The sequence below is a fragment of the Coloeus monedula genome, assembly GCF_965178545.1.
Source record: "Coloeus monedula genome assembly, chromosome: 4".
NCBI lineage: Eukaryota > Metazoa > Chordata > Aves > Passeriformes > Corvidae > Coloeus > Coloeus monedula.
Genome location: NC_138784.1, coordinates 68,242,276 through 68,259,641, shown reverse-complemented (window position 1 = coordinate 68,259,641; position 17,366 = coordinate 68,242,276). Strand labels below are relative to the sequence as shown.

The following is a 17,366-nucleotide window of genomic DNA, read 5'->3' as shown; positions in this document are numbered from 1 at the left end:
AGGTGGCAGGCCAGATGGAAGTGTTGCATGAGCCAGCTCCAGCTTGGACCACCCTTGGCTCCTCAGGCTATCCACACACGCGCTGGGGAGAGGGGAGAAACATTATCCCCATCCTACTTCGGGATCAGAAGCAGAACATGAAGTTTATTCACACAAGGTCACCCCTAGTTCCCACATAGTTAACATTGTGACTATCCAGCCCCTTGTTTTCAAATGTGTTATTAAGCCATTTTTTCCGTGGTTTGCTTCTGACTTTTTACTATAGCACAAGGGTGCTGTAGTAAAACACAAGGGTGTTGAGTGCTGGTGTCTTTCCAGGACTGCAGTCCCCTTTCCTCTCTGCTGTGTTGTTGGGATGGATGGGCACTGGCCAGTTCACACTGGGCCCTGAGGAACATTTTACACTGAAGGAGGAATTTTCCCTTGTTTTATAAAATCTGGGATAAGGTTAAAAGTCTGCAACTGTGGCACTGAAGAAGGGAACTTTTTACACTGGCTACTTGGAGAACACTCTTAATTAATTTGCTTTGCCTGATTTGCAGCAACAATTGTACATTGGTTCCAGGGATGGATTGGTTCAGCTCTCTCTGCACAGATGTCACACGTATGGGAAGGCTTGTGCAGACTGCTGCCTTGCCAGAGACCCATACTGTGCCTGGGATGGAAACTCTTGTTCCAGATATGCCCCCAGTTCTAAAAGGTAAGAAAAAACCATGACATGCTGTAGAAGATCTTGCTGCTTGCAAGAATTTTAGATGTTCCAATTCATAACTTGTTGCCTTTTTACTTAGCATATCATTTGCCTCAAAATGTGCTCGTACTCTGGCCATGTTTCACATTTCTGCTCAAAGAGCTGTGAAGACAACATAGCTTTGTTTAAGTGTGTGTGACAGTAACTTGGCTACTGCAGCTAACATCATAAATCCATCACTTTCCTTTTTTATGCTGAATGCTTTAAGACACAAGGTGCTCAGATGGAGGTCCAGGTTGTGGCTAACTCTGCCCAAGATGCAAGAGCCTCTCTTAAGCTTCTGACTTTTTCATAGTAGTTAAAAAGCAGAGCTTAACATAGTATCCCAGAGTGGTCAATAATATATTAAATTCCCTGACCTAACCCAACAATTTTATTTGTGGTCTAGCCATGAGAGGGAGACAGAGATTTAAGTACCATGATTTGACCATACTGGCAGCAGTCTTTCCACAGTGAAAGAAGCTTCATCTGAATTTTCTGTACCCACCAGCTAGGACAGTACCTTGGATGTGGATGGAGGGAGAGCATGCTGCAGGGTCTAGCAGTGCACTGTCTCAGCTGCTGGATGTGTCTCCTGAAGTTTTTGGCTGATTTAGCTGATGCCAGAGTCTTTCACAGCCTCTTCATTCCCCTTTGGACAAAGTCCTCCTGACAGCAATTCTTGCAGTGAGGTTTCAGTCTGAGCTCAGGCTCTGGAATGACACTTTCCACCTTAGGGGTCACAGGGCTGGGTCCTGAGCCATTGAAGTTAATGACTCATAAGTTATCATGTCATGGTGTCAGGGAACTTTATGTGTTCTCCCTCATAGCCAAAGCAAACTAAATTCAGAGAAGCATAAATGAAAGGAGAAAAGCAAGTGTTCAGGCTCACTGCAAAGTTAGTGACACATGAGGCTTGCTGAAGTCTGGGGTGGGCTGGGACACGGAGATCGATGGGCCATGCTTTTTAACAGATGTGCAGTTTGGAGGGAAGGCCAAAAGTCCGTGCTTCCAAAACAAAGGATGGGTGACTGGCCCTGGGAATCCTGCAGTAGATCAGTTACTTGAATGTTTTCCTTCTGTGCTGAAGTCTGTGCTTCCAGCATGTCTACAGCTTTTGCTCAGTGGACAGACAGGCCTTGGCAACCTGCTCTCCTTCAGAGGCGTTGCTCTGCACATGGGAGGTCCCACTGCTGCTGCTTGTGAGGAAAGAACCAGTTCTTTCCTGGGTCTCCAATTCTTCTACTGAAAAATTGAAAAAGTTTCCATTTTTGTCATCGCTGTTGGGAGATAAATGCAGTTATACACAGAGGAAGAGTTTATTTTTAGCGCTATCACACTGAAATGACAGTAAATCACGGTGAGTTCATGTAACACACCCAGTGATTGGCAGGCAAGTTAGATCATCTCAGACCATTGTCTTATGTTTTTTCTGTCCATAAAGATGAAAGATAACCAGATTTGTCAATTGTTTGTTAACAAACTAAAATACACTATTTTCTCTTTATTTTAATAATTGGTTTACTAGTCAATATTACCTTGGGTTAATACTGAGCTCAGTTTTGAATATCACCTGTTGAACTTCAGATTTTTTTCATGGTCTACAGCATGAAATGTTTCTAGGTATTTGCAACACAGTGTACCCTGCCAGGAGAGACATGCTGGTCTAAGCAAGTTTAGACACTCTTTCTGTCACTGTATTACACACTCCTTATTTTAGGCAGATATTTTTCTCTTGCTTTTTCTCTTTCTCCTCCCAGTGGTTTTCCCAAATCACAGGCTCTTCTCTTGATGTCAATTGTACAAATCTCTCTAGGCCACATGCTGCTTTGAGGGTGAGGCTGGTTTTAGTTAAGACCGTAATTGTCAGCAGTAGGGTGGGAGCAGTGCAAGTCCACATCTGCTGAGCTCTTCTGTATTTTGTTGTTGCATTCCAGCAATTATGTCTGAAGTGTTACAAGTTTGCATGCTCTTCCCATAGGCGAGCCAGAAGGCAGGATGTCAAGTATGGAGACCCAGTTGCACAGTGCTGGGATGTGGAAGACAGTGAGTATTCTTCACCTTTCTTGCTCTTTTTGTCACTTAGGCAGCAGATTTTGCTGTGAGGGTCTCTGTCTCCAAAAACTTGCTAAGCTCAACAGAACAGCTGCCTTTCCCACCCTTTATATCCATCACCCCTCCCACAGTTAAAATTTCAGAGCTGGAGCTGGAAAGGAACAGCCAGCATGGGATATCACCCTTGCATCCATTATGGGCAACACTCCCCAGCACTCACACAGGGCAGGGAGACGTGCCCCTGGCACCAAAACATCACACACATCCCTGAAACTAGCTAATGGGATGTGCATGATGTTCCATCCAGAAACAGGGCAGCAAATCCCACAAGGAGGCTTGCAGGGGGGAGTGGGGAACATGCCATCTCTCCTCTGCCACTTGACACAGGTCCCAAGGCTGAGCTGCAGCTGCCAAACCAGCCCCTTCCCCTTCCCACAGCTACTTAAATGCTCCTGTTATTAACAATAACCTACCCCCTTCTCCCTACCCTCTCCCTTTCCCACACCCTCTTTTCAGATGCCAAAGGGTCTGGCTGCTCCTCTGGCATCTGCAGCCCTTCTCTCTCAGCGAGCACTGTCAGTATGAAGCCCTGCGGTTACACAGCAATCTCTGTGGTAGCGTAAAATAAATGAATAGCATTCAAACCCAACCATGGCTTTGTCTGGGGTTCTTCTAGCTGCTTATTAAAGTGAACAATCCAGACAAAACAGTATTGATTGTATCACCACGTTGAACGCTGGCTTTGGGACAAGCCATCCCTTCCCATTGATCTCCAGTTATTCCGTGCCGCTGCGGTGCTCGGTGCCTGCTGCAGACCTCAGTGGGAGGCAGTGCAGAAATCAGAGCTGCTTGCCACGGGATCAAAGCCTGACGTCTGTTGCACAGTCTAGAGGGCTCTGACTGTACATGTGTGCTTGCAGACATAGTTGAAAAGTCAGGGTAAGATTTCCATCAAAGTCAACGACAAAACTCCTGTTCATCCCAAGGGCCAGAATTTCCTTGCTTGCTGCTTGCCATGACTCTCCAAACACTGATATCTGAGACTGTGCAAAGCTCAAGGTTATAGAAACCCTAGCAGAAAGGCTGACAGTGTCACATTTTCCTGGAAGGATAAAGAGATACTGGAAGAGTTAGCTTTATTAGACAAATCTAAAGTCTTGTAGCACAGAAATTGGTATTAATTCTTTGCCCTGACATAGTGCCACCAATAGCAGTTTTATCCACTTGGGGTGACTCCTATGTGCCATAAACCCTTTAAACTGACCTGTGTCACTCCAGGCTTTTGGCTTATTCAGGCCATTTTTGTTAATTAGTAATATTGTGGTCCTTAAACTTATTTAAAGTCAGGGCTCTGCTGTGTGAGGTTCTCTCCCAGACACTTCATTGGCTGCATGAAGTTGTTTGGCTCTCCTGAAATCTTAGTGACACAGGGAAATAATGCAGAGAGCTTGAATTTCTATAGAACTCATATAGGTACTTGTTATATTGAAAGCATGATCCAAAATTGTTTTAATTTTGACATGGAGCTAACTTTTGATTCAGGAGACACTACTGCTTTCACCTTCCTTTCTGTTATTCAGAGGGCATAAGAAGCATCTTTAGTCTCTTGCTAAGGTAGATAAGATGCAGATAAAACAGACTAGAAAGAGAAATGAAGATGCAGAGATTAGAAATTATTTGCTCAGATTTACAGAAGACCAAGAAAGGATTTCAGATCTCCTCATGGCTCCTTCCATGTTTGGTCTGAAACATACTACAGAGCATTTCAAATTACACTGAAGGGAGGCAAACTTTAGTACTTTATCCCTGTGACTCCTTTAAAGTGCTTGGGATGAACAAACCAGACCATACAATCTAACTTCACCAGGTTTAGCTCAGGTTTAGTAGGTGCATTACTTAAAGGAAAAATATGGGTCAGATTTTAAATTCCTCAAAGGTGAAAGCCCCAACTTTAAAATGGAGCAAGCTCATGATACAGATTTTATTGACCTCCTTAAAAACCGGTTGCACTGAAGGAAGGTTAGCAGCCGCCTCTAAATCCTCATAGTTATAGTTTAAGCTAAAAGTTAAGTTTCCTTTTGCTTTTTTATAATTCACTCACTCTTATAGCATCTGTTCTGAATCAGGCTATTTTCCCATTGCTTTAAAAAGCAGGTCAGGGTTAATCTCCTGTACCATGTTTGCTTTCCAGGCATTAGTCATGAAACTGCTGATGAAAAGGTGATTTTTGGCATTGAATTTAATTCAACTTTTCTGGAATGTACTCCTAAGTCCCAGCAAGCCTCTATTAGGTGGTATGTTCAGCGCTCTGGAGAAGAACATCGAGAAGAGGTAAGTTATAGTCATCAAGGCAGGTTTCCTCCACAGAGAATTCAGCTGAGCATTGAGAGGCAGGAGTTATTGGGATTAGTCGATGTTTTACTTTTCCCTGCCTCACCTTAGGTATCACATAGCATTCTGCAATCACCATTTGGGTCATGCAGTCAGGAAGAGAGAAAACCATTTGCACTGTATCATAAGCAGATTTTGGTATTTATTTTGACTTACCTGCTCATCCTATTAGACATAAAAAATTAAAAAGGGAGATAATATAAATCAGTGATAAGAAGTCAAAGCTGTTTTGTCCGATAATTAACGCATCTACTTCTGTAGGTAAAAGTATGTTCAAAACCCTATGTTTCAATAAAATCTCAGCTCTATTTAGTGTCTGATTGCTTTCCCTTACTATGTTAAGCAGTGTAGCTAAGAATTGCATGTATGGTTTGCTGCTTCTCTCCATCTCTCCCCAGAGAAGGAATGGTCTGCATGGTTAAAAGGCTTTTTATTTGCTTTTTTTCTTGTTAGTGGAGTCTGAGATTTTTTCTTAAATGGGACACTGCTCTGATGCAGAGATGTCAGGTTAAGGATTGCTCCTTGCATCTGGTGTAGAAAGCAGTGAGACTTGTGGTGGCCCTTAATTCCTTTGGAGTGCAGCTTTGGGGTCCTCACTGATGGAGAGGCCCTGGAGAAGCCTCCAGGTCGCTGCAAACCTCCTGCACAATTTCCTGATGATTTCTTTCTGTGCTAGTGACAAAGGGCCTCTCCAACATGCCTGGAAGGTCAGTATCCTGGGACTGGTTTGGACTGGGTCTGTGAGTGAGTTTCAAACCTCGGGAGTTTTCATAGCCTTTCTCTTACATGAGTGATTTTGTGTCTGATGCCAAGTCCTGCTGTGATGGCAACCATGGCAACGGGGAAGGAGAAGGGAAATGAACTGCCCTTTCAAAGGAGCTGGTCCCAGGTGCTAGATATGCTTATTTGTTGTATGTTCTTCCAGGACAAAAATTAGTTTAAATGACAGGAGCTATCAAACATACAACTGGTCTTCCACTGTCAGTGATAATTCATCCTATGAGACTTCCTGAGTGCAGAAAATGTGCTGGTCCTTTCCAAAGGCTGGGGAGATGCAGACCAGGGCAGGTGTCCATGAGAGAATCACTTCTGGGTGAGATGTGACTCATGGCAGTCACCCCAAAGTTGCAATCCCAGTTGTGTCTTGGCCCAGAAAGCCAGAGTTAGGGGATACCAGACACTTCTGATTTTCTACCAGGTAAGACAAAATCTTTTCCACAAGGTTGTAAATTGACTGTAACACTGCAGTACTTTTAATTTACTCCCCTTCTCTTGCATATGTTTTGGATTGACAAAACTTTTTTCCTCTGCTGGGAAAAAAAAAGCTTGATTAATTTTTAGACAGGTGCTTGAACACCAAAAGAAAGAGACTACTGGTTTGAAATACTACCTCTAATGTCCATTATAGCCCATATGTGGAAAAAAAATAATTTGCCTTCTGATCAGGTGGCCAAGCACCCTCTCAGCCACAGGAGGTTGAAGTGCACACCCAGCTGAAAGTGTATTGGCATTTAACAGCCTACAGTCATTCATTTTACTGAAATGGAGTTACCTTTACTGTCCCGTACATGACACTCTGTGATCACCTTCCCTATGGCAGCAGTTTGTAAATGCACTCACATATTTGATCAGGGAAACAAGTAAAGTACTTTCTTAATTTTAACCATGTGTTTAAGACTAATTTTAAAGTAAATTTAAGCAGATAGTTAACAGGTTTTTGACTGGGGTGGAGGGGTGATTGTTCTTGTTGATTTCCTTTTCTTTTGTGTGGGTTTTTTTTCTTTTTTTTTTTCTAAATGGGAAGTTATGTCAAGTTTTGAGATGACTCAACCTTTTTAAAAACAATGTATTGCAACTATACCATGAACTACAAACTTTGCACAAAGGAGCTGGTTCCCTGTGAAGAACGTAATATTCCTATATCATAAGAAATCATACTTTCAAGACTTAAAAGCCTCTTTTGAAGGTCTGCTTTTGAGTCTTATCTGTGTCAATTTAGGGAAAATGATATTATCAGTTGATTTTCTCATAAATCACAGGTTCAGATAGGCCTCTGAAGGTCATGGAACCAAGCTCAAGCTGTCTTTCTTGTTTGATCGTAGAACAAACTGCAGGTCAAACAAACTTTGAGCAAAGTTACGGCATGCTTATATATATAGCATAGCCTAAATTAAGGCTATACTCTTTTTTGACACACTTTGTATTTCCAAAAGGTTTGTTGTGGCAGTGACTTGGCCCTTCCTTCTTGTTCTGAGCCAAATACCAGTTACCCAGGCCTGGTGATGTCCAGTACAGCAGGACTGCCCTGCATGCCAAGGATGTGCACATTGGGAGGGAGTTAGGGAATGTGTGCACATGTGTGGTGTCATTAGAAGCCCCAGCAAGCACACAAAATTCATCTTTGCACATTAACAGCACTGTTTACTGGGCTTGCTCTGTGTAAACAGTCTGACATCTGCTTGCATGAGAAAAGTAAATCTTCTCTAAAAGGCCAGATTAACCTCTGAGCAAATTTAGTAGAAAATTTGAAGGAGAACTCTGTGCAGATTTTCTACTACATGAATGTTAAAAGTAGGCAAATAGCTTTTCACCACATGTTGTGCCTAAAGCCACAGCAGTGCCTCTGTGATCTAGTTTTGGCAAAACAGAAGTTGAAGCACATGCTCCTCAGCTCCCAGGGTGGTTTTGTTAGTTGTGGGGTTTTTGGGGGGCTTTTTGTTTTTTGGGTTTTTTTTTCCATCTGAAGATAATAGCCTATGGAAATGCATAAGCAGACACTGATGATTAGAGGATTGGGTTGCTTAAAGACAGTGTATAGCTATTAGTTTTGTTTGAATCTTGCCAGAAAATTCTAATAATAACAATTTCTAGTATTTTGACCCAGGTTAGTTTCATGATCCTAAGGATTTGAACTCCTGAACAGACTCAGTTTGCATATATCATATTGGTTGATATCATTTTTAGAAGAAAATTTTTTAAAAGAAGCTTTTTTGTTTACTTTTTAAGATAACTATATTAATCTAGAAATTACATGTTTTCAAGTACCTGAAGTTAAATTCCTAATTTCAGGTATGAATCCCTAAATGAATGACAAGGTCTATAGAGATGCTGAATGATCACTCCTCCTATTTGAGCAATAAGGGTTAACTGGTTAAAATATTAATCCCTTGATAATTTGCAGATCCAGAAATTGAGGTTTTCAGGTTTTCTAACTTGACTTACCAGTGAAAATGAGTTCATCAGTATAAAAAGCTAATTGGAGACCTTCATAGAAAATCCAAAGATCAGAGTAATTGACTTTCATTTCAAAGTACTTCAATTTGACAAAAATACCATATGTGATAGAAACAGTGAGGTCATGTTTAATATATAGCTTGATCTTTACTTAACCAGTGTCTTACCATAACTTCTCCCATTACAATTATATTTTCTGCTCGCTCTCTCTCTCCCTTCCTGCAGCAGATTTCTCAAATAACACTGTACATTCTTTTAGTGCATGTCTTAGCAGTGTAACTTATTGTGATGACGATACCATGCTTTGCAAATGACTCCATGCACCTGGAACTTAGGTTACGGACTTTTAGTTCCAGGGCTGGAACTGTAATGTCTCAGCAAGTCTTTAAACTTGGCTTTACAAATAGATGGCTTTGCACTGTCCCAGACATGCACTGCAGCTTCCTGAGGGAAGGGAAAGGGCAAAATCCAGACTAGATGGGAAGCATTTGGCCCAGCAGGATGTCCCCGACATTTGACCTTTAAGGTCATGGTTCAGAATGTGACTTCCAGGCAGAGCAACCTGTGGGGAGGGACAGGATCTCCTGTGGTACAGAAGCTGTCACCAGGTCATTTTGCTGCCAGTGGGAGTACATTTCCCTGTAGTTTAGGACTGTTTTAAGGTCAGGAGTCAAATATCTAGTGCTTTTGTGGTTAGTGTTGCTCACGCAATTGATCATGTTTGTTCCTGTGCGTGCAGCGTTAGTCACTGGGATGACGGAGAGTGCTTCAGTGCCTGGAGTTCATAGAAAACTCTGGGGATGTCATCTGTTCATAGTGTCTTAAACTGCTGAAGCTCTCTGAGGCTTAAAACAGATACTAGTTATTTCTCAAAAATGTCCTGGCTTATTTTATGTATGTAATAAGTGTCAGGACTGCAAAAAGCAAATGTGTGGCTCCCGACAAAGGCATTAGTTTTGGTACCTTGTTGCTCTGAAAAGCATCAGCCCCTCTGCTCTAGACTGCACTTCACCCTGAATCTCCTGTGGCTCCAGATCTGCCAAGCTGCCCCCTCAGCTGCAGGGGACAGAACAAACCATGTGGTCTAAAGTGACAGAATAGGTGCAGATCACTTTTAACTTTCTTCTTTCTGCTCTGCTTGTACCTGGTGGTGAAAATAAATCCACCAAAATGCATGGGGACATTCCAGTTTCTCCTTCAGCAGTTCTCACCCTTTCCATATTCCTGCCCCACAGCCCATACTGTTCTCCTGATGGACCAAACTTAATCTGATATTTTGGTAGATACAAGAGCTGGATCTACTTTTGGGCAGGACATTTTGCAAGGCACTACATTGTGACCTAGCTCCCCCATCAGAGCAAAGAGATGTTGTTTCATTCCACATTTTAGGCATTTTTTCAATTTATCCAAGACATAAGTTTCCATATATTTTTGCATCTGGAGGTTTTTGCATCGTGATGGCAACTTTCTTTGTTAGAAACATCTGGTCAAGCAGAATCTTACGAAGAAAGGCCACAGATTCAGTGCCAGCCCTGAAATCTAAGAGTTGGGTGATGGCTGAGTAAGGCAGAGGACACACAGCAAGGACTGAATTTCCCTCTTCTGTCAGGGCTGTGTAATTCAGTGTTTGAATCTTTAGGTCAATGAGAAAGAGGTCAAGAGAGTTGGGAAAAAGAAAAAAAAGATTAATTCTGCAGCCTAAGGACTACTTATAGTTCTTTCACTCTTTTATTTTATTATATTGCTCATTGCCTTTTTTTTTTTCTTTAGTACCTTGAGTTTCTTAAGTAACACTAATATTTTTGACAGTTTTATGGGGAAAGAAGAGAAATAACTCTAAACTGAATGACATTTCTGGTTTGATTTGGATATATTGGAGGGGTGATAGGAATGGAGGAGTTTAAAGTTTAGTCTCAGAATAAGAAGTAAACTTCACCTTGAAACGAATTGGAATCATGAGTTTCCATAATGACATTGTACCAGCAACACATTCTTCATTTTTCCTGAGGCTGTTGATAAACAAAAAAAGATGTTAAAAAAAAAAAATTAACTCTACAGCTGTGTTGGAGCTAAATGATTATTTTCCCACACAAGAGAAACAAAGTCATGTGTAACAATAATGTCAGAAAAACCCTAGAGTGATCTTTATTTCCAGTCAAATGATGAGGATGAAAAAGAGAACAATAGAAAAACAAAGATGAATGTGAATTCGCAGCAAATGTTCCTCATTTTCTTTTCTCCCTCTCTCAGTTTGTTCAGGGGTTGCAGCTAACCCATGATTAGTCCAGCTTTACCTTTAACATTTTTTCACATGTTGATTAATGAGGGAAGGCAGGCTTTGAAGCCAGTTTCTTCTCCCAGACAGGTGCAGTGTTTTAACTGTGAAAGAGTTGACATGTGAATTATTTGTAAAGAGGGAGCTATCTAAACACATCATTAGCAAGGGACAAAAAGCATTGACCTAACCTGGTGCCACAGCACTTTCAAATCCTTGGTTGTTTTCCAACTTACTGATTGTGTAAAGGTTTGCCATCATTATTGGCAATACTTATTTTTTTCTCCATTATTAAATTCCAGTTGTGAAAATCAAGGGTTAGATTTGCATGGGATCTTTTCCCTTTGTCAAATATTGCCAGTATCTATGGCATGTGTCATAATTCAGGTAATGTAATTTTTGGAAAACTTAGGTGCTTATCATGAAGGATTAAAGTACAATTTGTTGATGCAATATTGTCAAAAACCCACTCCCACTTCACTAAGAAAAGAAAGCTATTGGTAATCAATTGCTTCATTTATTGTGGTTTATAAATTGTTTCCTGTGGAACAAAACTATGTCTCTCATGTTTAAGTTTTATTGTATGCTCAAATTTGAGCACATGTCAGCAAGCTTTTTACGAATTTAAGCCTGTGTACTTCTGAATTGTTAAATCCTATTCAGAAATATTTTAGAAGAATTACTGATTTTGACATGGTGGGGGGTTGAAACAGTGAATCCACAGTTGACCAAAACAAAATTTCTTTTATCTAAGTAGTCTTTTTACTTTCCTCAGAATTTAATAAAATACATTTTACATCTATAGGTCAGGAACCAAAGACCACATTAAACATTCAAGTGAAAGGTTAAAGATCTACTGCCAAGTAATGAAATGCCAGGTGTTTATGAAACTCCAGAGCCCTGTGGGGAGGAAAGTAGAGGAGAAAGACAGGAGGAGTTCTGAACCTATGGGTAAAACAACATAAACAGGATACCAAAAAGAGAAGTGGGGGGGGGGGGAGGGAAGCAGTAATGAAGTGTTGCTCAATATGTGTGAAATCGGAGCCATAATTTTATGTAGAGGAGTAGAAAGAAATGAACAATGAAGGCACAGAGGAGGAGGTGACAGTCAGCCTAAGTCAATGTCCAAGGTTAACACAGGACATTGTGTAGGAACATTGCTTCATTAAAAATAGGAGTTATGGTGGGCTGGGATTAAGGGACACAACCAGTTTAGACTTCTACCTTCCTCTGCAGTATCCCAAGGCGGGGGGGGACAGCTCCATCAGTTAACACATTTATGGCTGTTACACAAATGGCAAATAGTTATGAGTAGCAGGGTGCTGGACTTGGGCGTCCAGAGATCTTTTCAAGTCTAGATATGCCATTATTCTGCCTTTCTTTCACTGAAAAGAGGCGAAGCCCTAGTGAGGGCACTTTGGACTGGCACCCAGCCAGCCAGAACAGCCAACTGGAGCCCTTCCAAGTGTGGGAGGTGCACAGCTGTCAAGACGCTCTAGACTACAATACTGGCAGAGCCACCGGCAGGCAGATGCTACTGCTGCGATTGCATCAAGCCCCGAGCTCAAAGACATCAGTGCTGTTTTCACTCAGACAATGTGGGAACTTGGTCTTTGCACAGTGCCTTATGAAACCCAAATGTCTGGAAGTTAGCTGCTTCTTCCCATGCTTTTCCCTCAATTTTGCAAACTTGGACCTTCATGCTGACACGAAGTCTGGGCAGAAGAAAGGGATTTCCTTGTCGTGTTGCAGCAGCCGGGCCTCCAAACACTTCCACCTGGCCCCTGCTCCAGCTTCTCTCTGTGGAGCACAGCACCACAAGGAAACACCTGCCCTAGACATTTTTCTTCCTACAGCTCCTTATTTGTGGACTCTTTTATAAATTCTATGCTCCTGTTTTTACTATAAAAAAAGGAACTTTTACTTGGAGTGAAGTGTCACTAGCTGATCCAACTGAGGACTAGTGCCCTGTGGTGTGGGTTCTGTGAAACAAGAGTGGCCTTTTCTGCTTTGTCTCCCTGTTATCTTCTGTGCATGTGCTCGTGGCTTGACCATAATTTCTCTGATTTAAGCTCAGTGTGGTAAATCAGAAGTAGCTTGTGCTCTTGTAGCACCTGTTGTCAGGACAATCGATTTTCCAGGAACTTCCTGAAATTTGTATCATTTCACCCTCTGGGTACTGAGTAGACATGCTTATATACAGTTTACAAACAATGAAGCTAAAGTTTCCAACACCAACAACTGGGGGGCAGGAGCCAAAAAATACTTGACCAGAGAAAAAGGCAACCAGAGCTATAATCTGACCTGCTTTTGTAGCAGCTGATTTCTTGTCTCTGCTGCTCTCATACCATTGGAAGTACACAGGCCTATATCCATCCATCCATATTGACTTGCCTACATACCTGTCTAATCCATATGTAACTGAAGGCTGTTACAGCTGAAACAGTAGGAAACAAAAGTCTCTCTGTGGTTGTATTATATTTATGTGTATTGTTTTTTCTGGTGATCTCAGTATGGTCTCTCAAGCTTTTTTAATGATTTCAGGGTCATTGTCATAGAAACTTAGAAAAGAGTAAAGCTAAAAGCCCTGGAAGGTCATCTCATCCATCTCTTTGCTCCAAGAGACTTTATTATGATAAAGTACTAGTGAGTTAGAATCATAACAGATGGAGAATCATATGTATGTATAAATTTTTTCCCATGAAGTAGCAGAGGGAATCGTGTGCAGATTTTTTACATAAAGAAACAGTGTGTAGCTTACCCACTGTGAATAAATCTAATTTAGTCATCTTTATGCCTCCCTGATCTTCATCTTCTGAAGTTTGCTGGAGGGTCAGATGTGCACTCTGGGAAATTTTCCAGATTCTGTGTTGGTTCTTTCTGCCCACAGACCCCCCTTCTCAAACCCCCTACCCAGCCCTGAGCTGAAGTTTTCCCCCATGGTATTGATGCCACCAGCAGGGCCGAGGCAGCCTCCAGCAGCAATCCAGGTCTGTAGTGCCAGCTGTGCTGCAGCCTCTGCGTGGCAGCAGAACACAGCATGCCCGGGAGGGAACAGCTTGGGACACGCTGGTGTCATTTTTGAAGGAAGTGCTGGTGTTGGACATCGGGAGTTAGGGCTCTGCTTTCTACTTCCACCTCTGCTACTCATCTTTATATGGTCTTTGGCAAATCACTTACCTTCTGTGTTTCCCAGCTGCAGAAATACTTGGGTGCCCAGTGCCCCATCCTGGTTTTTTGTTTGTTTTTGGTTTTCTTTTTCTTTTGAGGGGGGATGCTATTTTTTGACTTAGGTTATTTTGGAAATAATTTTCAGATTACCAGATAGTAACTTACCTGACAGTGTTACTAGTCTTAAGGTACACCTTCTTTTAACATGTAAGACCCATATTTTTTTAAATATTTCTATTTGTAAATGAAATTACAGCTCCACACTTGCAGACTTCAGCTCCCACTTGCAATCTTGCTGTTTTGTTCAGAGTTTTGGTTTTTTTTGTTCTTATTTTTCTCTTAGTTATTCTTCACAGATCTTAGCAATAAAAGAACCATACTTTGTTTTATCCATCCAGCCTTACTCTGCCTGCTTTTAATCACATCTCAGTGAGTCAAAGTCAGGATCAACTTCCTTTTGTAAAACTTGGTTGAAGAAGATCAAAACCACAGCATTTCTCTTTAAAAATCAATAGTAGTTTTCATATCCATTGTAACAGGGCCTCAGCACTGCAGATATATACAAGCACTCTGGTATTTTGGGTGTATTACAGATACCTCAAAAAGAGCAGTTAAAAAATGAATGGGATTTGTGGTAGTAAATAGCTCCCCTTCCTTGGAGAATGCATCTTCCCTCACTGCACTGTGGTGTGATGAGTGTTGCTGTCTGTCCTGTCAGCTGTACAGCATGTGTCTTTTGCTACTGCATGCTGAGTGTCCATGATCCAGATGTTGCAGTCAGGAACAGGACTCAGACCCCGAAGGAACTGCTGGTATCTGTCCCAGCTGCACCTTAGGGATGGGACACGCCATGTGCCAGCCAGGCCTTGTCTCCACCAGCATAGCACTGACACACATCTCATTTTGACCATGAGACTCACCTCCTGTGTTCTTTTTTTGTCCAACCCCACAGCTGAAGGCTGATGAAAGGATCATTAAAACGGAGCATGGGCTGCTGATCCGCAGCTTGCAGAGAAGGGACGCAGGAGCCTATTTCTGCAAAGCCCAGGAGCACACCTTTGTCCACACCATCGTGAAGCTGAATTTAAATGTCATCGAGAATGGACAGATGGAAAGCACTCAGAAAACTGAGGACGAGGAGGGCCGGGTGAGGGATTTGCTGACGGAGTCCCGGCTGAGGTACAAGGACTACATCCAGCTGGTCAGCAGCCCCAGCTTTAGCCTGGATGAGTACTGTGAACAGATGTGGCACCGGGAGAAGCGGCGGCAGCGGAACAAAGGTGGTGCCAAATGGAAGCATGTGCAGGAGATGAAAAAAAAGCGAAACCGAAGGCACCACGAGCCAGCCAGGCCACCATCGACGTAGTTTGTAAATGCTATTTAAAGAAAGGACATTTTCTGTGAAAAAAAAAATACTGTGTTCTGGTTTTGTGCATCTTGCCTATGAATTAGTACTGCTTCTTATTGAAATCAGAAAACTTACCATCACTATTAATCTGTGTGAGACTGTACAGTGGGATTCAATGCCAAATGAGATGTTTCTTATTGGAGTGCCACACACCAGGCAGTAATTTCAAATGCATTCATTAAAAAAGAAAAGATGTACACTGTTAGCTAATTTCTGGGTAGCCTTAGACTTCGTGAGCTGTGTTCTTTACTTCCTGCATACTTTTCACATAGGATTTAGTGTCTGTGTTCCCGTGTTAACATTTGCTGCCACATTCCACCCCAGAGGTGGCTACGTTTCAGGGGAAGCCAGATGTACTTCCAGTTCTTTGGCATCTTTCTGAGTAAGAAGCATGGTAGAAATGTGTGACAGATCTGCAAAAATACCCACTAATTTACCCACTGGGCCTGTATACAGGCACATGGGTGAGGTTTGCTAGCACAGAGAGGCACAGCAAAAAATCAAATTAAGTTTTGGCTTAGGGACAGCATTCATTCTCCCCATAAAAAAGAGAAAGCATAATCATAGTTTAAGAGAGGGGAATTACCGAGCATTACTCAAACTCGTTAGTGTTTGAGTAGCCACCAGTTTGCAGTCCATGTGCTGAAATGAAATGTTGACTCTAATTGAAATTGCCACCTAGATGTTTGGGAGTAAATTTCCTAAGTGGTCCATGGGAGGTATGTGCACAAATCCTATTAACAAATAATGGGATTCCTGCCTGCACCTCTCCTATGTCTCTAAAGGTTTGACGCTGACTGTTTCTCTGGCCCTTTGCTGGGTTTGTTTTATGCAGAGGAAAAGAAAATTAAAAGACAACAACAAGGCTAAATGAAAGACGATGAGGGAAAATATTTAGTGGCTGAGACCAGTGCTCTTGACACAGAGCTGACATTCCTCAGATGTGTGTATCCTTTGGGATTTTTTTCTCAAAGTTCTTCTGTATTTTTAAGTTGAAAATTTGCATTGTTGGAATTAATACTTTTATTATAATTAAATAAGAGATGTCCACATGTAAATAAAACTTGAAAGTTAGAAATTTGCTGTATACCATAATTTCATTTGTAAAGTATTCCTTTTTCCTTGATTTATATTTTGAGTTTAATAATGTAAATTTTTCCACAGAAACAAATACTGGCCTCATCCTTGTCTATTTTACATTGATATTATTCATCTGATTTTATTCCTGATATGCAGCAACAAACACAAGCTCAAAATCAGGCCTACTGTCTCCTCTCATGAGTCACAGGCCCCCTCTCCTCTCTTCCATCTAACCTCCCTCCCTTTTGCCTTTCACGCCTTTTTGAGTGTGAAATGACAAATTAGCCACTTCCTCACATGGAAGAGAGCTTTGATGGATACCAAAATGACAGACTTTGCTTGTTTCTCATGCATTCTACAGATCTTGAGAGCAAAGTCTGTGGGAAACCCGTGCAATTGATGTACACCTCATTAAGGGACCAAAACTGTTGGCTCTGAAGCACTTGCCCGTGCTGGTGTTTGTGTGCGCATTCAGTCACAGATCTAAAATTGTGCAGGTCCAATTTGCATCTTTGTTCATTTCCTCTCTGTTGAAAGTCGGATATGGTAAAGTGTTTGTCAGATTTCAGAAAGGAATCTCAGCTTACCCACGTTTCTTGTAAAACCCGAAAGCTGCGTTTGCATGTGTTGTACAAAAGCCAGCGATACCATATGTCATTAATTTTAGATGCTTTTTTAATAGGAGATATATGAGTTAATTAGGAGATATTAGATAGCATGCATACAATGCTTTGATAGTGTAAAGCACTGAGTGCTAAATATTATAAAATACATCTGTGGAGAGAAGGGAATTTCTCAGCACAGGACCTTTAATCAGCAGAAGGACTGATGCTGAAGATACTAACCAGTCATACAGTACTTTGAGAACATGCAGAGAACTTCTTGGCATTTTTGCTGCAAAAGAATGTAGACCAGGCATTTCACAAGAGGCTCATCAATTTGGATACCTTGATTTGAAGGCCAATTAAGACTACTTAGAGAAGGTATGGGGATTTATTAAACTACTACATGTAAAGTGCAGG

The 17,366-nt window shown here is 41.7% G+C and overlaps 1 protein-coding gene across 1 annotated transcript in view; it reads left to right on the top strand.

The window, feature by feature from the left end:
* SEMA3D (semaphorin 3D) overlaps nucleotides 1–15,222 on the top strand; it is a gene marked incomplete at its 3' end in the record, with an annotated part of 88,318 nt that extends 73,096 nt beyond the window's left edge. The window contains exons 14-17 of the mRNA XM_082280618.1: nucleotides 543–700; nucleotides 2,712–2,776; nucleotides 4,977–5,116; nucleotides 14,809–15,222. Coding sequence (XP_082136744.1) covers nucleotides 543–700; nucleotides 2,712–2,776; nucleotides 4,977–5,116; nucleotides 14,809–15,222 — 777 coding nt within the window. The remainder of the gene's footprint in view (nucleotides 1–542; nucleotides 701–2,711; nucleotides 2,777–4,976; nucleotides 5,117–14,808) is intronic.
* Between the last annotated feature and the right edge of the window lie 2,144 nt (nucleotides 15,223–17,366).